Raw genomic sequence first — 23,386 nt, forward strand, 5'->3', positions numbered from 1 at the left:
CAGAAGGCTGGTCTTGCGCAAGCGTACTAATTACATCCTCCTAGTCTCCCCTGCCACAGGTTTCCAATTGATTGCTCGCTAGGAAACTCAGGTGGGACCTGAGGCTCAGACGTCCCCTGCTGGTAGGTGGGCGCATGCGCCGCGCGCGCTCTCGCAAACTGGCCCGGGGCGAGTAGAGCTGCCAGGTAAGGGGGTGGGGACGCCAGATGGAATGGTAAAGGGCGGTGGGCTGTGCGCTTGTTGTGACTACCCCATCACACCATGACCTACATGCCCACCCGGGAGTCGTCGCGTCTGCGCGATGCTTGCGGCTGGGATGGACGCGAAAAGGGAGGAGTCCGCAGTCCCTCGGGGGGAGAGAGGAGGGCTCTGAGGTTTTTTGGCTAGGTTTCTACTGTTGTCCAGCTCCTTAGCCCTTCTCTCCCCTCGGGTGTGTAATGGGATTCTCCGTAGGCCTGAAGCAGCATTTTTGTTGCCGCCTTCTTGTCCGCTGTCTGCCAAAACAAAACAAAACTAACCTCACCCGAACCAGACCTACTACAGTCTCACCACTCTCAAAAAGTGGTAACTCCACTCTTCCAGCTCTTCAGACCAAAAGCCTTGGAGTAATCGTAGACTTCTCTCTTTGACACACCGCCTCCGATCTATCAGCCAGTCTCCTTAGATCTACCTTTAAGATATACCCAGAGTCCGACCACTTCTCACCACTTCCACTGCTGTTACTGTGGTCCAGGCCACCATCATCTGTGCCTGGATTGTCGCTTTAGGAAGTTTATCCTTATGCTTGATGCGACTAGATGATGCTAAAGAATATTGTACCCACAAAGGGGGAGTTAAAAAAAACAAACCTGGAACCCCCATTCGGATCTGCCTAACACCTTAGAGCTAAATGGGTCCCTTAAAAATAATCTAACCCTGTTTGCAGTAGCAAGAGCACCGAGACTGGATTTTTTTGTGGTGTTGAGCAAGTCATTTAGCCATACTGAGCCTTAATTTCTCCAACTAAAAAGCTAACTATTCCTACCTTATATAGTTAATGATTAAATGGGATAAAAGTGTCTGAGATACTGGGTAGGCGCTAAACCATTATGTGTAAGAATACTATTATTAGAAATGAAGAATTTGAAGTTTAGAGACAGTGGGTGAATTACCACAAATGCTATGTATAATCTTACATATTTTTAACTTATTATAATAAAAAGAAAAATGATAATGTTTAAGGATGCACACATGGCTGATGAAACTCTGAAGAAAAGTAAGAAATGATACAGTTGGTAGGGGACAAAGAGGGCTCCTGGGTAGCTGACAAGGGTTGTGATATGGGTGATGTGTTATATTATTTTTTACTGTATAATAAGTTACCCCAAAATTTAGCAGCTTGAAATAACTATAATCACTTATTATCTCACAGTTTCTATGGCTCAGGAATTTGTTACTAGTTTAGCTTAGCTCAGACTTTCTTAAGAAGATGTAGTGAAGATGCTAGCCCAGGCTGAATCATTTGAAGGTTTGACTGGGGCTCGAGGCTCTGTTTCTAAGATGTCTCAATCATGTGGCTCCCAAGTTTGTAATGGTTGTGGACAGGAGGCCTCAGGTCTTCCTGTGTGGACCTTTCCATAGAGCTGCTTAAGTGTCGTCAGTACATGACAGCTGACTTTCTTTAGAATGAGTAATCTAACCAGAGTTAGAGTGATCTAAGAGCTGTAGTGTCTTTTATGACCAAGAAGTCACTCTCCATCATTTCCACAATACCTTATTGGTTACAGATCAGTCCTGGTCACTGTGGAAGGGGACTGCACAAGGATGTGGAAAACCAAGAGGCAAGAATCATTGGGGGCCATCTTGGAGGCTACCACTTGGTTACAAGAGTGTTTGCCTCATAAAAATTCATTATCTGTACATTTGTTTTAAGACATGATGACCTAGGGAGAAAAGTATTCTATTATTACAAAATCACAAAGTAAAGACCCTTCTTGTTCTTATCATGGCTAAACATTTAGAATTTATGGTGTTTGGACCATGGTGGTAAGGATATAGGGAACTTGTCTTTGGGGTTTACAGCCTGGTTAGGAAGATATACACTAAAAAATTATAAAGACAAACAAACAAAAACAGTACAGTAATAGTTTTCCCGTCCAGTGTAATTGTCCAAACTCTCAGTTGCAGTTGACAGAATCCCTATTCCAAGTTTAAGAAATGAGGAGATTTATTAGCCCATGTAACTGGGAAGAATGTTAGTCACAGCATCAAAGAAAGAGCTATAGGAATCTGGGTCTTAGGAACTAGAGGTAGAGACTCATTGCTTTTAGGACTACCTTTGTGCATTTTTTCTATCTGGTTTCATTCTGCAGAATAGAATCCCTTCAAATGGCCAGGAAGGTGGCCATTTGGAGCCCAGCTTCACATATTTCCAGTTCAGAAACCCCAGTGAAGAGATTTCTTTCCCCCCACAATCTGTATATTCATATCACGTAAGGAAAGAGATGCTTATGTGCCCTGGTTAGCCCATCACCTCCTCTGTTGCTGGGACATAGTGTACCAGAATTGGGAGTCCCCAGTACAGAGTACTGAGATTGCCACCTTCCACTAGAACTGCATGGAGGGCAGAGGGCTGGGTCCTCAAAGGAAAGGATGCAGGCAAAAACAGCATGTATGCACTGCAACAAATGAGTACCCTTTGTAACTAGCCACTGGACCAGCGGCATCGATGTCACCTGGGAGCCTAATAGAAATACAGAACTTCAGGCTCTAGTTCAGGATCAGACTCTGGATTTTAAGAAGATCCTGAGGCAATTCCTATACATAATAAAGTTTGAGGTGCACTTTTCTTGATAATTATTTTATACCTCTAAGGGAAAATAATTACATGATTTTAACTATTTTGGATGGAAACTCTCCTCAAAAATGTTTCCATATAAGTAAGATGTTAACTGTATCAAGTTTTAAATGAGCAGCTTGGACATGAAGTGCTGTAGAGCAAGGCCTGGAATGGTCAGGACAGACTTTGTGAAGGAGGGTCACCGAGGCCCAGGAGGAAGGAAATGTCTGTAGTATGTTCAGAGGGCAATGTGAAGCCCATATGACTTGCATATTGAATCCTAAAGGAGCGTCAGAGGTCAGATTATGAAGGATCCCTCCTGCTATCATGTTAAAGTGACTGGTCCTCCAATGTCTACAGGGTAAAGCTTATTGAAGGATTTGAAACAGGTTAAATGACCTGACTTATGTTTTTTTAAAAAAAACACTCTGGGGCCACCTGGCTGGCTTAGTGGGAAGAGCATACGACTCTTTTTTTTTTTTTTAATTTTTTATTATTATGTTAATCACCATACATTACATCATTAGTTTTTGATGTAGTGTTCCATGATTCATTGTTTGTGCATAACACCCAGTGCTCCATGTAGAACGTGCCCTCTTTAATACCCATCACCAGGCTAACCCATCCTCCCACCCTCCTCCCCTCTAGAACCCTCAGTTTGTTTTTCAGAGTCCATCGTCTCTCGTGGTTCGTCTCCCCCTCCGATTCCCCCCCCGACGCTTGATCTCAGAGTTGTGAGTTCGAGCCCCACGTTTGTAGAGATTAAAAAAAATAAATAAGCTTAAAAAAAAAAAGTAGTCTTAAAAAAACAACACTCTGGAGAGCGTGTAGGAGACAGATTGGAAGAGGAGAGCCCAATTGCAATGAGACCAGTTAGGAAGTTGTTGTAATAGTTTAGGTGAGAAAGAAATGCCTTAACTATAGGAAAAATGAGGGGTATTGTAGAGGAAGGCTTGGCAGAGGTTTGTAAGAGGTCAGGAATGGGCAGATTGTAGTAACATTCATTTGAAAATAATAGGAGATGAAGGAGGCTTGGGGTAGAAGAGAATGAGTTGTTGGGGAGCTTCACACAGACAGATGCTGGGAGGCACTTGAATGTGTGGGAGGGCTGCAGAGACAGATCTATTTCCATTATAAACTGAAATAATAGGTATTGTTACTTTATCCTATTTGATTTGTAGAAACTTTTGCCATATGAAGTTGAACATGGCAGAAGAAGAGGACTATATGTCAGATTCCTTCATTAATGTCCAGTAAGTAAATGTGTACATCTCATGTAATGGCATGTAGGAGACTCCTAAGCAATGACATTGATTTTAAATGCGGGTTGGAAGGTTAGTTTCATTGCTTTATGGAAACATCACCTACATTTTCATATTAAAGATACTAGGAGCCTTTATTTCCCTTTTAATACTAAACCTTGACTTCTGCCCTTGATTCTTGTTATTCTCCTCTTTCAAGGAAATTTCTCTTCTGCTTTATTTTCTTATTGTCTTTTCTAGCTAGTATTCAACTTTGCTCTTTATTATTTCCAACCTCCTAGAAAAATTAGTGTAAAATTACTTTCTTCAACTCTATACTTCTTTAGTTTCCTACAATCTGGCACCAGCCTTCATTATTTTTATTAGAGCAGCCATTCTCAGAGGTCACTGATTATGTTCTAATATCAATAATAACAAAGGTGATCATAGAGGTAGTGAACTTTTAAGCACTGTCAAATGAGTAAGTAGCAAAGTTATGAGAAACCTTCAGGTACTCATCCAAAATCACCTTTTCCCTTATTCTTCAGACAAGACATCAGACCAGGATTGCCAATGCTGAGGCAGATCCGAGAAGCCCGTCGAAAAGAAGAAAAGCAACAGGAAGCTAATTTGAAAAATAGACAGAAGAGTTTAAAAGAAGAAGAACAAGAAAGACGTGACATTGGGTTGAAGAATGCACTAGGCTGTGAAAACAAAGGGTTTGCTCTGCTCCAAAAGATGGGATATAAAAGTGGTCAGGCCCTTGGCAAGAGTGGTAAGTTCCGTCTGGACAGAAGCAGGTGTTCCTAACCACCAAATGGTGATCTATTGATGAGTACCAGAGACAACTCTTTACCCATCTCCACTGAAATTAAGACAATTTAGCTAGTCTCTTACATGCTAACAAGCCATATAGGGAACTTCCATCTTCCTACGCCACTTTAGACAACCGTTTGCCATCAAGAGCTACTTATCAGCCCAGCTCAGCCTTGAAGGCGCTAACATCTGGGATAGACGAGACTTACAATGAAGGCGGCAGCTAAGAATGGTAACAAGAGAAGGGTTGAGGAGTGCAACGGCCCAAGGACAGTGAAATGACATTGAGGAGGATGGCAGCACTCTGTCCTGCTCGCTCTGTACCTGTGGCAGCTGCCTAAATGAGCATCTGGTTGGACAAGCTCAATTCTCGCTTCCCTTTTAGAAAGTAAGACTGTTTATTAAGATGGAGAGGCCATATGTTTGTAGTAAGCTGTCTTTCTCGTCTTCTCTTCTTTATTGTAATGGCTTTGATCCTCACCTAGCAAGGCTTTGCTTTCTCTGGAGGCTGCTGCCCTCTTGGACATAGAGTATCGGTGTTTTCACTTCAGGAAACCCTACTTTCAGAGGGCCCTGTGGGGCAGCCTTACTGAGGAGCAGGTATTTGATGGCAAGGGAGGTAGTTGATTATAGAGTATAGTCAGTTTTCAGTCTCAAGTGACACTGAAGCTGGAAGGGTATGTATAGAACATTGTAACGTCACATACCATGCCCACCTATAGTTTGCAGAAGAATTTCTAAAGTAGTTTGTGTGTTTTGTCCTCTTTTCTTAGGAGATGGTATTGTTGAGCCAATTCCTCTCAACGTCAAAACAGGTATATAATTATTTTTGAGTATATTTACCAGTAATAAGAACTGATGTTTAGATCTAACACATATATTTGCTTACTAAATACTTTTCTTATGGTAGCACTATTACAGTTCTAATCACAGGAAACCCTCAGTAAGATATTTCTTTTTTTTTTAAAGATTTTATTTATTTATTTGACAGAGAGAGAGAGATCACAAGTAGGCAGACAGGCAGGCAGAGGGAGAAGCAGGCTCCCTGCTGAGCACAGAGCCCGATGTGGGGCTTGATCCCAGGATCCTGGGATCCTGACCTGAGCCGAAGGCAGATGCTTAACCATCTGAGCCACCCAGGCATCCCAGTAAGATATTTCCTAAACTTCTAAATCTTTTAAACTAAAAATAAAAATTTCAGTGAGTATAAAATAAAATTTAAATCATAAAAATATGGGGAAAAAATGCTGTGACCATTAAAAATGCAGAGCTACTTTTGTCCTTTGAAATGTCCTAAAAGTCTTCTAAGACAGATTCATCCATTCAGTGTTTTTCTAAATACTTTGGATGAATTAAGGAGAAAAATATCTATTTTATTTGTTCATGATATTTATATGAAAGTATGACAGTTGATAATGTTTTCCCAATTTAAAAAATTTTATATAGTGTGACTATCATGAAATCAGACTAATGATCTTGTAAAAATCAAATTGTGTGTTTGGGTTTAGAAAAAAAAAATCCCTACTGTTTTCTCCTGTCATTCATGTCAAATGATTTTGAGTGATTGTTCTCAGATTAGAATTGTGTGTCATATGCAAATATGTCAGTTGCCATGTTTTAAAAGTGTGAAGCCAGCAGGTCCCTCAGCAGAGTTTGCTGTTTGAACAGGGAAAAGCGGCCTTGGTCATGAGGCATTACTGAAACGGAAAGCAGAGGAAAAACTAGAAAGCTACAGGAGAAAGATTCACATGAAAAACCAAGCTGAAGAAACAGCCGCAGAGCAATTTCGGTAACACTTTGTGCTTGCGCTACGTTGGGTTTCATCTTGCCTTTCCTGTCGTATGTTTTCTGGGAGTTGGGCACATAAAATGGGTAAAGAGAGTACAGACTGTTAGTGGACTGTGGTCTTCTTTCAATGAGACTGTGATCGATCGATCGATTGATTTTATTTTTTTTTAGACTGCGATTTAAACATAAGCATGATGAAGTGAAGCTGGAAGGGGACCTGAGGAGAAGCCAGCGAGCATGCCAGCAGTTGGATACTCAGAAGGCAAGCCTTTGACCTGTATTCAGTTTGGAACACTTTTGGCACCCGGTGTGATTTTCCCTCTAATTAGAAAAAAAAAAGAAAGAAAAGAACTCCAAGCCCAGTGTATCTAGCCTGCTACCTGGTAAAGCTTTCATTTAACGCGCACTACTGATCTTTGATGATTGGTACTCACGATGACTTGTCCTCTGCAGGAACCGGAGTGGTCTGAATTACCCCCTAAGCGTCAAATAATGTTTTTATATTTAATTGTTCTCTGCTTATTTGAGTATCGATGACTCAGAGCTGGTGCGTGTGGAAATTCTGTTCACCAGAATATTTGATTAACCAGAATAGCCTATTTTTAGTCCATATTCAGTACCTTTTGTGTCCCTAATTAGTAAAACCATGGTAGATTGCTATCTGTTTCAGATGTGAGTGGTTTTTAAAATCCTATTTTTTCTATTTTTATTTCACTTTGCTTTTATTTTTTATTTTGATGTTTCCACCAAAATAAAATGACTTCATTTTAAGTCTCAAAAACGTTTGTAAAATTTCCCTCATATGTAAATAGATCACTGGAAGCCATCTCCCACTTTTCTGTATTTTCATAGCATTTTATTTTGTGTCTGTGTCATGACACTTAAGATTTCTACCTTATATGTATCATTTTATACCCATTAGGCTACGTATACCCATGTCTTTTCCTTCCTAGACCGGCAGCAGCTTGGGGACAGTATTCCAACTGGGTCTTCATCCCCATGGTTCATATAGCACAGTGCTTAACTCTTGAGGCAGTAAACACGGAATTGAAAGAATATGAATTCATGCTGACACGAACATACTTGTGTTTAACTGGGAATAATTCTCCCATTTTCAGAACATTCAGTTTCCCAGGGAAGCATGGTACTGGTTGGGGCCTGAAGAGGAGACTGAGGAAGAGGAAGAGGAAGAGGAAGAAAAAGAGCCAGATGAAGATGAATATAAGAGTGAAGACTTAAGTGTACGTTTTGGCACCAGTTCCTTGAGCAGGGCATCTCAGCGCTGGCACCACTAACGCTCTGAGCCCTTCTTGAGAACCACGACATTATAGCTTTACCAAAAGTATATAATTTCTTCCTTTGGCTTCAGTTTACACTCTCATCTCAGCTTTGGTTTGGATGACGGATGAGCTGCAAATGTAAATTATTTCAATTTCTACCTTGTTGCCTGTTAGATTTCCAGAGTGATTCTATAGGAGTACCTCTCTCCTCCACCCATAAACAAAGCCAGAAAACATAGTTCAAAGGAAATGGAGATTATTCAAGAAAGGAATCCTATTTCTGTGGTTATTTGTACGTGAGCATTTTGTAGGAACCATTTACAATTTGAAAAACCAATGTTCCGCTTAACTGGGAGACCATTGTTGAGAACTTTAAGGACAAAGGAGGCAGTGTTCACTCTCATCCCACCAGGGAAGAAGATTCTTTGAAAGTAGAAGGGGTCTTTAAAGGATGGTGATTAAAATAGTGCCAGCCCAAACCTATTTTCTAAATGTTAACAAGTGGTCTCTTTGTGTCTGGCAGACTTGTGAAAATATCAGGGTGGCTGATAAACTGGAACATGTTCTAATATACTCTGCCCTTCATACTTCTCCTACCTGGTTAAGAGAGTAGCAGATTTATGGCTTTGGGCTAATTTGGCAGGATCCAAGAGATCAGAAAACCAAGATTCTGTTCAATTTGAACTATTAATGTGCCTATGTCCTACATCTAGGTACTGGAAAAATTACAAATATTGACTGGTTATTTAAGAGAAGAGCATCTGTATTGTATTTGGTGTGGAACAGCCTATGAAGGTAAGAGGATACTTCGCACTTTTTAAAAATATTGAATACAAATGTTCTTTGATTTTTAACTTTGATTTTTCTTGTGTGTGTGAAAGTCACATTTCCCATAGACAATGGTAATTTCTTACTCCATCCAAATGGTAATGTGGGACCAATGTCTTAAAGCAATAGTGAATATAGAAATAATTGAGGCCTTTTTTCAAAAATCTATTTGAGAGAGAGAGAGCACGAGTAGGGGTTGGGGGGATCGGTGCAGAGAGAGAGGGAGAAGCAAACTCCCACTGAGCAGGGAGCCCAACAAGGGGCTCTGTCCCAGGACCCTGAGATCATGACCTGAGCCGAAGGCAGCTGCTTAACTGACTGAGCCACCCAGGCTCCCCATTAATTGAGGCCTTATTAAAGGTGCTTTTAACTTTTCAGAAACTAAATGTGCAGAAGGGAATTTTTCGGTCTTCTATTTCAAAAAGGAAGAATTTTTGAGTTAATTGGGGATGATTTGTTTTCATGATTTATTTTTAAAGATTCTTTCTTCAGCTATAGTACTTGAAAAATATTTAAAATTTTTAGAACTAGTTTTTATGTAGATATTATCCCTGAACTATAAAAATCAGAATGTTGAAATCCACTCCAAATGGGTTTAAAACTGGCCAGATGTCTTATAGAGTCAAGTACTTTCCCCTGTAATACATTCGCCCAAGTTGGCTTTGTTAACTTGAATTTAAGGACTTTATACTTGACAGTAAAGACTTGTTGGTTTTTGTATCTTTTCCTGGTTTAGCTGAGTAAGTAGCAAACACAGCTACGAAACACATGTTATGTTAACATAACTTTCTGGAATAGTTTACTGTACAAGTCATATTAATCTTTTATTTTCCTCACATAAATCACAGATAAAGAAGACCTCTCTTCAAATTGCCCAGGACCAACTTCGGCAGATCACGACTAAGATTATTTTCAATAAAGTAGAAACTTGGGAAATGTTTCCTAAAAATAGACAATTGAACAGTTAGAATTCCCACATTATGCCTAAAGAAAGAGGGCCTTTTATATGTTGTGTTCTTTTTGTAACTTTGGAAATACTTTGTACTTTATAGTTGTTCATAGACTTCAGAAAAATAACGGAATGCTATTTCAGAACACCAGTGTTACAGACATGGGCAATTACAATTCAAGACTCGATTGTGATGCTTCTGGGGCTTAAGGATACCTCTCTTATTCCCCTCTTCACTTTGGATCAAATTGAGAAGTAAGACATGGGAGTCAGAGAGAGCTCAGAGTGTCAGCTTTATTTATCATCAGTGAAGCTGGAGTAGAGAGCAAGGTTGACTTGTTCTCCTGTCAGGCTCCGTAAAATATCTCTCTGCCTAGACGCAACTACAGACCTCTGCCTCACCAGGGATAGAGCCCACCTTTGCATTCTGAGACCATTCAGCTTTCAAGGTGAGAGAACCCACCAGGGGCTGGGCCACACATGCTGACTTCCTCAATTGTATAATTGCGCTCCATTATACAATTGAACAATACTATTTAATATTTACTTTTTCACTTAAAAAACAATAAAATTGAATTAATAGCTAAAACAAAGAAGTTCATCTTTCCTTGGAATTACAGTCAGATACTTTCCTGTCCTTTTAGCCAATATTCTGATATTCATGCAGTCATTCCCAAAGCCACGTGGATTGACTTAGATGGAACAGAGTTAGGCACCAACTTCTTTTTTTCCTCCAGTTAATGACTGTGGAGAAAACCTCCCACCTGCCTAGTGGCCAAGAATATTTTTAATATGTTCACGCATAATTAGGCTGAGAACATACAAATAACTTTGATGGAGTCTGTGACTCTACCAGAGTTGTGGTCTGCATTTCCAGGTCAAGGGCTAGAACTAGGCCTCCCTTGGAGAGTGGGAAACATCCCTCCATTCTTATCCATCGACATGAAAAATACAGGCTTTCAATGAGTAAAAATTTATTTTTATTAATGTAAGTCTTCATTGATTTCACAAGGACAATAATGAAAACCAACAGAAGCAAAACATTAAAAAGAATTTTTAAATTTGCTTTAGTGAATTTGAATTTGCTTCAGTGAAATTTATGTGAAATTTGAAACTTAAATTTTAACACATCATGTTATATACTTTTGTTTATACTGTGCTAAGTTTTCAAAGTCCTATCTATAATTTCTAAAGTGTTTCATTTTAATATAAATCCAAAATACCAGAGCTTCTATAATGCAAAATAAACAGACTTTAACACAGAAATTGGTTCGCCTTAAACACCTTTATTTTAAGTGTTATTTGCCATTTAATTGTTGAAATTTGAAAGTGAACATTCTTTAGTATTAGACACATTTTGTAGGATCAAGCATATGAAATTCTTAATACTTTTATTTCCCACCAATGCAAAAGTACTTATGGAGTTACTGCTTTATGCAAGGCAGTACATTCACCACCTTGGGGTGTAAGAAAACGAGAGAGCCTGTCCCTGCTTTCCAGAAATTCACAGAGAGCCGCATAGGAGTTACTGAGCTCCAAGGCAAATTGGTGAGCATAATACCGAGGTACTAAACAACAGCAGTACTAGGGAGAAGTTTCATTCTGAGTGGGGATGATGGAACACTATGAAGTCACTGAATTCGGTCCTGACCGTAACCTGGATACACAGTTACGAGGGTTACAATGTGACCCAGCCCTTCCACTCCCAGGTATTCGCCCAAGAGAAACAAAAACACGTCCACATAAAACTTGTCCATGAATATTCATAGTAGCATTGTTCATAATATCAGGAAAGTGGAAACAACCCAAATGTCCATCAACTGATGAATAGATAAATAAAATGTGACATATGCATATAACTGATAATTAGTTGGCAATATAAAGGAATGAAGTACTGATCCATGCCACAACATGGATGAACCTTGAAAACACTATGCTAAGTGAAAAAGACCACATATTGTATGATTCCATTTAAATGAAATGTCCAGAGTGGGCGAATCTACAGAGATGGAAAGTAAATTAGTAGTAGATTAGTCTTTGGGGGAAGATGAGGAATGAGTGCTAATGGGTATGGGTTTTCTGCACAACTCTGAACATACTTGTCACCATTGAACTGTATAGTTTAAAGGGGTGAATTGTATGGTATGTGAGTTATATCTCAATAAACTTTTATTAAAAAAATTTGAAGGGAATTTTAGGTAGAAACCGTAGTAGAGAGCCACTGAGTGCAAAACCTTATTCAAGTAACACAGCCAACCTGTGTGGTGAGGGCTTATTCAAGTAACAGTGAACATGGGTCATGAAGCGGGAGCCTCCAGAGGAGCATGGCCCTGCCAACACCTCGACTTAAGCCCAGGGAAACTCATTTCAGACGTCTGGCCTCCAAAACTCTAAGAGGATAAATGTGTGTTGTGTTCAACCTCCAAGTTTGTGGTAATTTGTCGCAGCATAGAAAACTGATAACAGGTCTCAAATTAACCCCTGAAGAGCCACACATATTTGAGAGATATTTGCCTCACAGTTTTACCTATTATACAGTTTTTAGTCAGAGTTTAAACCAATAGTGAGGCCACCGTACATCGATCAACCATAGTCCCTCCATCTGAGGAAATGAAGGCTTGGGATAGGCCACAGTCACAGATAACAGAATCACAGAATCATAGACATTAAGGACTCGGTGGACATTTCAATATAAAGAGTAAATATCTAAATGGACTGTCTGCCATATTTTGTCCGTTAGCCTGCTTTCCTCTATATGATCTCCCTTGGCAATCCCCTAGATTCAAAGTTGAGCTGCACGGGTTGCTTCCAGATAACATACACATTATTCTGCGTACGATTCCATCCTTTCCATCGTGTCCCTATCGTGTTGTTTCCTACAGTCTGCTCTACATCTTCACCTGAATATTCTGGCTGCAACCCAAACACGGCGTCTCCACGTGAGAGCTCACGTTTTACCTCCCTTAAGTGTTCACCTCACCGTGAGGACAGACATGCAGTGGCCTCACTATTGGCTTAAATTCTAATGAAAAATTGTGTAATAGATAAAAGTGTGAGACAAAATAGCTCTCAAGTATGAGTGGCTCTTTGGGGGTTAATGTGATTGGGGCCTGTATTTCCTGTAATGGCATCCTAATCCAGCCACACGCCTTTAAACAAACCTGGAGGTAATGTCTGCTGCATACCTTCTCCTTAATCCTCACAATTAGTTACCAACTCCTCTTGGTTCTGACCCCACTATTTTTTCCAGGCCGGCACAGCCTCTCAGCATTCTGGTCTTTTAAATATAGTCTCCTCCCGCTCCAACCCATTCTAAGCACACTGTTTCAAAGAACTGGTTGGGTCACACCCACCCCTGCTCAAAAAACAAACACCTCATTTGTCACCTTTGGAGTTTGCCAGGGCACCAACTCATTTTAAAAATAACTATCCCATCTGTCCCATTTAAGTTCTTTATAGAAGAATCACAGATGACAAAGAGGTTTGATAGGATCTGAAAACTCCTATTTTGCAACCCTTAATGAAATAATGGATCCAAAAAAACAATCATCAATGGTTGCCAAAACTGTTAGGTGGAAGATGGGTAGGAAACCTGATAGGACATGACAGCCCCAGAGCCCACCGATCAATCTTCAGAGCATCGACAGTGGAAAAACCAAACATATTCCTCCCAAAGTGATGCCAAAGGAAGTATACAGCATCGCTGATGCATTATTCTTGGGGAAGAAAATCTGAACCAGAATCAAATCAAGTTTCTAGTTCTGACTAGACACCATGGGGATGTTACCAGTCAGATCCTGAATGAAGGAAATTCTACAGGATACGTGATCCAGTTCCTTCCTCAGATAAATGGCAAGAGGAAAAACTGAAAACAGGGGTAAATGTTAGAGTAAGAGACATCAGCTACATACAGTGTTGGATCCTGATTTAAACAACCAGTAAAAATATTTTTTTGTGAAGAAAACGGAATACAGACAAGATTATTGGATGACAATCAAGGAAATCTTATTAATTTTATTGAATGACAATGTTATCATGGTTTTGTTAAAATTCAAAAGATCTTATTTTAGAGATACGTTTTTAAGTATTTACAAGTGAAATGATATAATGCCTGAGATTTGCTTTAGAATACTCCAGTAAAAGAAAATTTTAAAGAAGAAGGGGGTATATACAACAAGAAGGATGGAATACTGATCGTTGTTGAAACTGGGTGATGGGTACATAGAGTTTCACTATTCTTTTCTCTCTCTCTCTTTTTTTTTTTTTTAAAGATTTTACTTATTTATTTGAGAGAGAGAGCAGGGATTGGGGCAGAGGGAGAGGGAGAGAAGCAGGCTCCCCGCTGAACGCAGAGCCCAACACGGGGCTCAATCCCACCACCATGAGATCACGACCTAAGCCAAAATCAAGATGTATTTAAGATAAAAAAGAATAACTAGGCAGTAAGCAGTAGTAAACTCAACAGCCAGTATAAGAAAAAAAGGTGAACTGTTATCTTTGCAGTTCACCCCCTGGGTCACACCCCTTCTGTCCCTCCTCAGAGAACCACTATGGGATTTAATATTTCTTTATTCCTTTCTTTCCTTTTATTGTTTGACCACATTTGTTTGCATTTCTAAACAAAATTCTTTCCTTTAGCATTCTCTCTGGAACTTTATGTAAAGAGAACCATTCTGTCTATATTTTCTGTAACCAGCTATATTCCCTTAACATTATGTTCCTACCAGATGTATCATGTTACTGCATTTAGCATGTCATTCATTCATTTTCACTGCTATGCAGTATTACAATATATGAAAAAGAAACTATTTATCCATTCTTCTTGTGACGGACATTGTTTTTTGTTCTTTTGGCTATTATAAACAGAGTTTCTATGAACATTCTTGTAGGCATGCAAGTGGGAATGGAACTGATGGCTTTCAGGGTATATACACCTTCAACTTAACCAGATCAGACCAAATTGTTTTCCAAAATGATTGTATATCACTTATCTTTTTAGGGACACCATATTTCTCTAACAAGCTGGTTAGCTATTTAAGACAAGGAAAGATCTTACATTTTTTGGCCTAGAAAGAGTGAACACTTGATAAATATTATTAGTTGATTGATTCACTAATTGATATAAAAAATTTGAGAGATTCCCCCCCAATGTTTATAATAAGGAGATGAGCCAGGAAAATTAGGCAAATGTATGAATGTTTCTGAAGTTAAAAAAAAAAAAAGATTCAAACCTTCCTAAAATGTAGTGAAAAATTAAGGGAAAAATTAAAATAGAAGGTAAATACCATCAGCAGTCCCTAGAAGATTTTAGACAGTTACAGAAAAATTGAATATCCAAAGTAGGACACTTTTTTAGAAGGGCTCTACCACGTGCTTCGTTCCTTTTTCACTGCAACATTCTTCCACTCCTTCAAAGTCTCCAGTATTTCAGATGCATTAGGTCGCTTTGTGGGATCCTGTGACAATAATTTCTGCAGAAGAAATTTCTGTAATGATAATGAGTCAATACTAAGAAATAGAACATTGAAATAAATGAAATTCTGATTATTTTCAAGTGCTTACTTCTCTGGCATCAAACATATCTGGGAACTTGTCAGCCCTTAGGTCTTTAAAAATCTGAAAATAAAACATATATATATATATATATCATCACTAGGAAATTATTCACTTGGGAGGAAAACCAAACTTGTTTCTTAGCCAAGAAGCACACAGGACTCCCCTTCCCCACCTTGCCCCATCCTTAACATCATGATATGCTGAAGTGTTAAGAGCATCATATGCATTATCTCCCTTCATCCTTTTTGGAATCTTATGTGATAGGTATTTTCATTACCCCATTGTACAGAGAAGGCTGTTGGCTCCAGGCAAGTTCCCTTTATTGAGCTTCAGACCAAGCTGTCCTGTTGCCTAATGTCTTTAGTGGCAAAACCCACTGCCTCCATAAGAAAGTCCATCATCTTGCCTTCATCTAGCCCCAACATGTCTTTCCAGTGCCATCAACCATCGCTTCCTTGTCACATATACTCCAATAAAAATGCCACTGCCTGCTATTCCCACACTCTGCACATTGCTGTCTGAAGGCTGGATCTGCCTTCTTTCTATTTTGGACCATTAGAAGCGAACCAATCCTTCAAAGCTCAGCTTAAATACCCCCATGAAACCGAAATCCCTCTAGCTAGCAAGATCTCTGTCCTAGTCATTTCCACAAAACTTCATGTCTTCTCCCAAAACATGTATGGCATTCTCCTATTTTCCTTTCTAGAATATAAGCTCCTTGAGAACAAGGCTTATTCATTTTTATAACCCTGTAGCACTTAGCACAGTGTCTTATGCAAAGCAGGCAATCCATAAAAGTTTACTGACTGATTCAAGAAACAGCTGTAGTTTTATGAGCTGTACATACCTCTCAAAGAAGACCAAAGGTTTTGGTCTTAAACAAAAAGCTTTGGTTGCCCAAACATGGAAAAGATAAAATCTGTATTTCCTTTTCAGTCAACACGAATATATTCAAGAGATTATTTACCTGTATTGTTTCTGAAACAGTGGGACATATGTAAAGAAGTTCTGCGAGAATTAGCCCCAAAGCAAAGATATCCACTTCTTTTCCATATTCATCTGAAGAAATCTAAAGAGACCAAGATATGTTTACATTCGTTACTCACCCAATATAAATATCCATGTTCTTCTGAAGCCAAAAAAAGTTATTTGACCAAATATCTTCTATCATGTTACAAGACATGTTTGTTAGCAACATCTGTGGAGTCTGACTGCCCTGGTTCCAATCTGTCACTAAATAGCTGCATCACCCATGTAAATGAACCATCAAGGGTAGAATAATCTCAACCATAAAACGGGGATAACGAAAGTTCCAACCTCAGAGTTTGACTGTGGTGTTAAGTAAGATGCAACAGGTAAAATAGCTAAAATATTTCTCACAAGTGACTTGCATGCAAATGTTCATAGAAGATGTATTTCTAATATTCTGACTGGAAGCAATCTGAATGTCCATCCGCAAGAGAATGAATAAGCACACTGTGGCCTATTCAGGCAATGGAATAGTACTCGGTAACGAAAAGGAATAGTCTGTTGGCATAAGCAACAACTAGAAGTTCTCCAATAGACATTACTTCGAGGGAAATAATCAAATACAAGAAAGTACATAAAGTATGATTCCAGTCATATGAAGCTCAAGACAGGGAAATCCAATCTGCGGTGATAGAAACCAGAGCACTAATTGCCTCTGGGAAGGAGGGATGGACTGGAAAGGGCCTGAGGGAATTCTCACAGGTGAGGATAATGTTCTACATTTTCATAAGCTTATGGGTTTCACAGGAATATGCCTTTGTCAAAAAAAAGTACATTTAAGGTATGTACATTTTATGGTGTATACATCATCCCCTAATAAAATGATTTTTAATTTAAAAACCACTACGAAAATGAAAAGCACAATGATGAATGAATTTTTAAAAAATATTTTTAGGGTGGCAATACAGGGTGCAGGAGATATTTAATAAAGTGGAGTTAAAGGGGGGCCATTAGCCACCTATTGTCTCCCACTTTCACATTCCACAAAAAACTTAAATTATGTCTTTGTGCCACACAGTCCCCAAAGGGAACAGGTGGATTTCCTCTCCATTCTAGACTCTCAAACATCAAAAAGATGAAAAATAGACAATAAACTGCCAACCAAAAAATATAAGCTACTAGAATAGTGAATCTATATATAAGACAAACATTCACAATCAATAGCTGTACAACCAGGTTCATAACAGCAATTTTCACAAGAGCCAAAAGTAGAGCAACCCACGAATCCACTGATGGATGAATAGATGTGGTCTATCCATACAATGGAATATTGTTAAGCCTTAAAAAGGAAGGACATTCTGGGCGCCTGGGTGGCTCAGTCGTTAAGCGTCTGCCTTCGGCTCAGGTCATGATCCCAGGGTCCTGGGATCGAGCCCCGCATCGGGCTCCCTGCCCTGCGGGAAGCCTGCTTCTCCCTCTCCCACTCCCCCTGCTTGTGTTCCTGCTCTCACTATCTCTCTCTCTGTCAAATAAATAAATAAAATCTTTAAAAAAAAAAAAAAAGGAAGGACATTCTGACACATGCTACAACATGGGTGATATTGAGGATATTATGCTGGGTGAAAAAAGCTAGCCACAAAAAGACAAATACTGTATGATTCTACTCACACAAGATATCTAGAGTGGAGAAATTCATAGAGACAGAAAGTAGGATGGTGGTTGCCAGGGCTGGGGGAGAGGGGAACGCAGAGCTATTCGATGGGTGCAGAGTTTCAGTTTTGCAAGATGAAAAGAGTTCTAGAGAGGGATGGTGGAGATGATTGCACAACAACGTAAAAGTACGTGATGCCGCTCAACTGTGCACTTAAAAATGGCTAACACGGGAAATTTTATGTTATGTGTATTTTACCACAATTAAAAATAAATATGTTTTAAAATCAATACACTTATTAATAACCAATTAGATACAAGGAGTCCCATTTTAACAGCAAAACACTATACATATTGAGGGAAATGCTTTAAAAATAGAAGTGGTCAAAAAAAATAAAAATATAAGTGGTCTTCATGAAGAAAAAAATATTTTAAAACTTCATTGAAGAATATAAAAATGGCCGTAAGGTAGGTTTATCATTGCCCCCGGCTGTGCTCTGGCCTCCCAGTAAGAGGACGACACCTGCCATCTCCACCCCTTGGGTTGGGCCATGCACTTCACGCAGGGCCATGATGGGTAGTGATGTGTGCCACTCCTGGGCAGAGCCCACACAAGTCATCACAAGGTTCTACCACCGCCGCCGGCTGTGAGGATAGCAATGACCCAGACAGGGTGCTTCCTTCAGTCTGGGTTCTGGAATGAAGGAGACAACGTGGAACAAAACCACAGCCAGATCGCAGCCAACACATCACGTGGGCAAGAAATAAATCTTTGGTGTTTTGTATGCCACAAAGAGATTGGGAGTCACCGGTTACAGTAAGACTGCCTGGCCAAGGCTGACTTGAGAGAGGACTTGAATAAGTGGGAGAAACCTGTCAATTTCCTGGAGCAGAAGTCTCAGATATATAAAAATGTCAATTCTCCTCAGCTGAATCCTTAAATTTAATGCAGTTGCTGTCAAAAATCTCAACACCAGTGATGGACCATGACAGGCTGATTCTATGGTTTATTCCAAATGGAATAGTGAATGTGAACACTAAGAACATTTTTAAAATGAAGAATGATGTGGGAGGTCCTGCTGTCCAAATACTAAAACTGGTATTATAATGCTATAATAACTGAGACAGTATGATATTAAAGAGAAAAAGATAAAAATAAGTCATTTGGACAGAAGAGCATCCAAAAACAGATCCATGAGTGTGTGGGAATTTCATGTATGATAAAATAGCATTTCTTTTAGGTTTTTATTTAAATTCCAGTTAGTTAACATACAGTGTAATATTAGCTTCAGGTGTACAATATAGTAACTCAACTCTTCCACGCATCACCCAGGGCTCATCACAAGGTACACTCCTTGATCCCCATCACCTATTTCACCCATCCCCCCACCAACCTCCCCTCTGGTGACCATCAGTTTGTTCTCTATAGTTAAGAGTCTGTTTCTTGGTTTGCCTCTCTGTTTTTTCCCCCTTTGCTCATTTGTTTTGCTTCTTAAATTCCACATATGAGTGAAATCACATGATATTTGTCTTTCTCTGACTGACTTATTCCACTTAGCATAATTCTCTCTGGCTCTATCCACATCATTGCAAATAGCAAGATTTCATTCTTTTTTATGGCTGAATAATATTCATGTGTGTGTGTGTGTGTGTGTGTGTGTCTCCCGCATCTTCTTTATCCACTCATCAGTCGATGGACACTGGGCTGTTACCATAATTTGTAAGATAATGCTGCTATAAACATCGGGATGCACGTATCCCTTTGAATTAGTAGTTTTGTATTCTTTGGGTAAATACCTAGCGGTATGATTGCTGGATTACAGGGTAGTTCTATTTTTAACTTTTTGAGAAACTCCTATAGTGTTTTCCAGAGTTTATATTCCCACCAACAGTGCAAGAGGGTTCCCCTTTCTTCACATCCTCACCAACATTTGTTGTTTCTTGTGTTGATTTTAGCTATTCTGACAGGTGTGAGGTGAGATATCACTGTAGTTTTGATTTGCATTTCCCTGATGATAAGTGATGTTGAGCATCTTTTCAGGTCTCTGTTGCTCATCTGTATGTCTTCTTTGGAAAAATATCTATTCATATCTCCCACCCATTTTTAAATTGGATTATTTGTTTTTTGGGTGTTGAGTGTTATAAGTTCTTTATATATTTTGGATACTAACCCTTTATGGGACATGTCATTTGCAAATATCTTCTCCCATTCTGTAGGCTGCCTTTTAGTTTTGTTGATTGTTTCCTTCACTGTGCAGAAGCTTTTTTTTTATTTTGATGTAGTCCCAAGAGTTTATTTTTGTTTTTGTTTCCCTTGCCTCAGGAGACACATCTAGATTGCTACGGCTGATGTCAAAGAGATTGCTGCCTATGTTCTCTTTTACGATTTTTATAGGTTCAAGTCTCACATTTAGGCCTTTAATCCATTTTGAATTTATTTTTGTGTATGGTGTAAGGGAGTGGTCCAGTTTCATTCTTCTGCATGTGGCTGTCCAATTTCCCCAACACCATTTGTTGAAGAAACTGTCTTTTCCCCATTGGATATTCTTTCTTGCTTTGTCAAAGATTAATTGACCATATAATTGTGGGTTCATATCTGGGTTTTCTATTCTGTTCCATTGATCTACATGTCTATTTTTGTGCCACCACCATACTGTTTTGATTACAAATACCATTTTTATTATGGTAAAATATACATAAAATTTATCATTTTAACTGTTTCATGTGTGCAATTCAGTGGCTTTAAGTACCTTCGCAATGTCACACAACCATTACCAGTATCTATTTCCAAAATTTTTTCATCATCCCAAACAGAACTGCACCATTAAACAATTTCCCATTCTTCCTCCCTCAGGCCCTAGTAACTTCTGTTCTACTTTTTGTTTCTATGAATTTTCCTTAAAATAAAAGCTTACATCATGAACTATCTGATACATGGTGATGGGCAACTGCATATCCACATGAGGAAGATCAAGGTATATCCCTTCCTCAGATGTATACAAAAACTGATTCAAGTTAAGTTCAACTAAAGTAAAAACACAAAATATTTTTGTAATGTTGTGGGAGAAATGGCCTCCAAAATAAAAATGAGAAACCCAGCAGCCATAAAGAAAATACTGATAAAACATGACAACTTAAAATTTAAGCTTCCATGATATATCATAAACAAAGAAATAAGGAACAATCAAGGAGAACAAATCTGCAATATGGTTAACAGATACAGAATCAGTAACTGAAATATTTAAATATTCCCTACAAATAAATTAGGAACAGATAACCTAATTAAGAAAAATGAAGAAAGGACACAGAGAATCTGCACAAAAATCGTGAAGTAAATACATGTAAAGATGGTCTACCTTCCTAAAAATCTGAAAAATGCAAAGTGAACCAGCAAGATACTCCTCCTTCATCACAGTGGCCCAAACTGCAGTCTGCTAGCACCCTAGTCTGACTGGGAATGGGAAGGAGAAAGCAGCATTCTCCAACACTTTGGGAGGAAGGCATAGTAGAATCACTTTTTGGGGGATGACAATGTCACAGTATTGGCCAAGTTTGAAATGCACTTGTCATTCTATTCAATAATTTCACTTGAAGGAACCTATCATAGATGATCATGGAAATACTTGTTTTTAGAGTCAAAGATAAGGGGGGAAATGTAAAACTTGCTAACAGCCTAAATAAATACCCATCAATAAGAAACAGTTACATAAATGATGGTACAGGTCAGCATACAATACAGTTGCTAAAATGAATGTGTCAGATCCACAGGTGCTGATATAGAAGGATTAGGATACATTGTTGAGTGAAAAAAATTAAGTCACAAAATAACATGACAGTAACTTTGTAAAAGCATGTCCTTATATCTTCGTGCAAAAAGTCTCTATATACATATATATTTGTGTTTATATATGTTTATATATATATATATATAAACACAGAAAATTATCTAAAAGGATAAACAACAGACTCCATGAGAAGAGTAGAAAAGAACATTAAAGGCAATTTTCCCTTTTTGTTCTATATGCTTCTGTGTTGTTTTAATTTTATAAGAGGTGTCTATTATCTCTATAATTAGAAATACAAAAGAAGTGGAAAATACATAGAAAGGAAAGGGACCTCACCTGCTCTGGGCTCATGTACCGAAGAGTTCCTTTATTACTTGTCCGATTTGCATACTCTTTCAAGGATGTCACAAGTCCAAAGTCTCCAATCTTTACGTGTTTTGTATTTACTAAAAATATGTTACCTGGCTACAGAAAAAAAAAAATCCAGTATTTATAAGTACCAATTCAACAGACTGTTATCACATATCCAAATCATATTTAACAAGGGCTATTTTTATATTTCCTTATAAGGCATCTACCCTTACATGGGTAGCCCAAAACAGGATACTCAGTCACAGATCTTTAAAGTACCAGCTGAGGAAGTAAGGACTTCTCTGTCAGCAGAGAAGGCTTCGGGCATAACTGCCTTCAAATATCTGAAGATATGCTTAGTGGAAGGTGGATTCACTCTGCACAGTACTAGAGAATAGAAACAACCAAAGGCTTGCTTTAATATATCCTAATATACTAATAGTGTGGTCCAAAGAATGGGAATTTGAGAGTTCCCATCTCAGGGAGTATTCAAGGCGGGGCTGGACACCGATTTGGTAGAAATGTTGCAAATATGAATCCAGGATCTGTTGGGGGTGGAAGTAGAAGCCCTTCAGATCTCTAAGTTTGAGATTCTCAGAATGAGTCTCTTCTCAATAAAGCTGTTAAGATATCATGTGAAGAATTTCTCCTGGGGACTTCCTTGATGTCAATTTCTCCAGACCCCTGACAACTTCTTAACAAACACACCCCCTCTGTCCTTGAAGGCAGGCCACATCAACTGGAAGCTGATAACTAGCACTTAAGTATTTCTGTTCATGTACATTAATTCTCTAAGCATATCGAAAAAGCGGCGGCGGCGGGGGGGACAAATGGGCACAGGCAGCGTGGGAGACAGAGGTGCTAGGGAAAAGAACGGCCAGGTAGCACCTGTCAGTTTCATGAATTCATCCAGAGGGGGGCCTGGGAGTTAATACCCAAACGTCTGCATTTATTTGCAGATTACTTTATAAGTAATTGTGCTTAAATTTTTTATTTAACTATATATATGGTTTATTCCAAAGTGAAGGTATAGCCATTCTAAATCTGTTCTTTTGAGCATAGTTCTTATAACATTCCAACTTTAAAATGCACCTTTAAGATATCGTTAAAGAAAGATGGAACCAGGGGCACCTGGGTGGCTCAGTCCGTTAAGCTCAGGTCATGATCCCGGCATCCTGGAATCAACTCCCACATTGGGCTCCCTGCTTGGCGGGGAGTCTGCTTCTCCCTCTCTCTCCCTCTCTCTCTCTGTCCCTGCCCCCTCCACCTCATGTTCTCTCTCTCAAATAAAATCTTAAAAAGAAAAGAAAAGAAAGAAAGAAAGAAAGAAAGAAAGAAAGAAAGAAAGAAAGAAA

General features: G+C 39.0%; 2 protein-coding genes across 6 annotated transcripts in view; one reads left to right on the top strand and one right to left on the bottom strand.

Annotated features, from left to right (window-relative positions):
- Positions 1 to 41: 41 nt before the first annotated feature.
- Positions 42 to 10,986, top strand: GPATCH11 (G-patch domain containing 11). Of its 2 annotated transcripts, none has more exons than XM_035000920.1 (9): positions 42 to 185; positions 4,000 to 4,071; positions 4,608 to 4,834; positions 5,649 to 5,690; positions 6,544 to 6,664; positions 6,835 to 6,925; positions 7,782 to 7,904; positions 8,657 to 8,738; positions 9,620 to 10,986. In XM_035000920.1, the coding sequence occupies exons 2-9, from the start codon at positions 4,013 to 4,015 to the stop codon at positions 9,673 to 9,675; spliced, it is 801 nt and encodes a 266-aa protein (XP_034856811.1). In that variant the 5' UTR covers positions 42 to 185; positions 4,000 to 4,012; the 3' UTR covers positions 9,676 to 10,986. The 2 variants fall into 2 exon arrangements, with proteins under 2 accessions (XP_034856811.1, XP_034856812.1); XM_035000921.1 differs by having other exon boundaries at positions 43 to 122.
- A 3,590-nt stretch (positions 10,987 to 14,576) lies between these two features.
- EIF2AK2 (eukaryotic translation initiation factor 2 alpha kinase 2) overlaps positions 14,577 to 23,386 on the bottom strand; it is a 30,452-nt gene continuing 21,642 nt past the window's right edge. For 3 of the 4 annotated variants that reach the window (XM_035000917.1, XM_035000914.1, XM_035000915.1), the window contains 4 exons: positions 22,017 to 22,145; positions 16,244 to 16,345; positions 15,283 to 15,336; positions 14,577 to 15,206 (listed from right to left, as the gene is read on the bottom strand). In XM_035000917.1, coding sequence (XP_034856808.1) covers positions 15,084 to 15,206; positions 15,283 to 15,336; positions 16,244 to 16,345; positions 22,017 to 22,145 — 408 coding nt within the window. In that variant the 3' untranslated portion in view covers positions 14,577 to 15,083. The remainder of the gene's footprint in view (positions 15,207 to 15,282; positions 15,337 to 16,243; positions 16,346 to 22,016; positions 22,146 to 23,386) is intronic. The other variant, XM_035000916.1, reaches the window with a different exon arrangement.

Source organism: Mirounga leonina, unplaced genomic scaffold (genome assembly GCF_011800145.1).
Source record: "Mirounga leonina isolate KUSES-001 unplaced genomic scaffold, KU_Mleo_1.0 Mir_125, whole genome shotgun sequence".
In the NCBI taxonomy this organism is placed as follows: Eukaryota; Metazoa; Chordata; class Mammalia; order Carnivora; family Phocidae; genus Mirounga; species Mirounga leonina.

Coding starts and splice junctions, on each gene's coding strand:
- GPATCH11 (XM_035000920.1), top strand. CDS start 4,013: ATGAAGTTGAACATGGCAGAAGAAGAGGACTATATGTCAGATTCCTTC. Junction 4,835..5,648: donor TCAGGCCCTTGGCAAGAGTG/GTAAGTTCCGTC, acceptor CTCTTTTCTTAG/GAGATGGTATTGTTGAGCCA. Junction 5,691..6,543: donor TCCTCTCAACGTCAAAACAG/GTATATAATTAT, acceptor CTGTTTGAACAG/GGAAAAGCGGCCTTGGTCAT.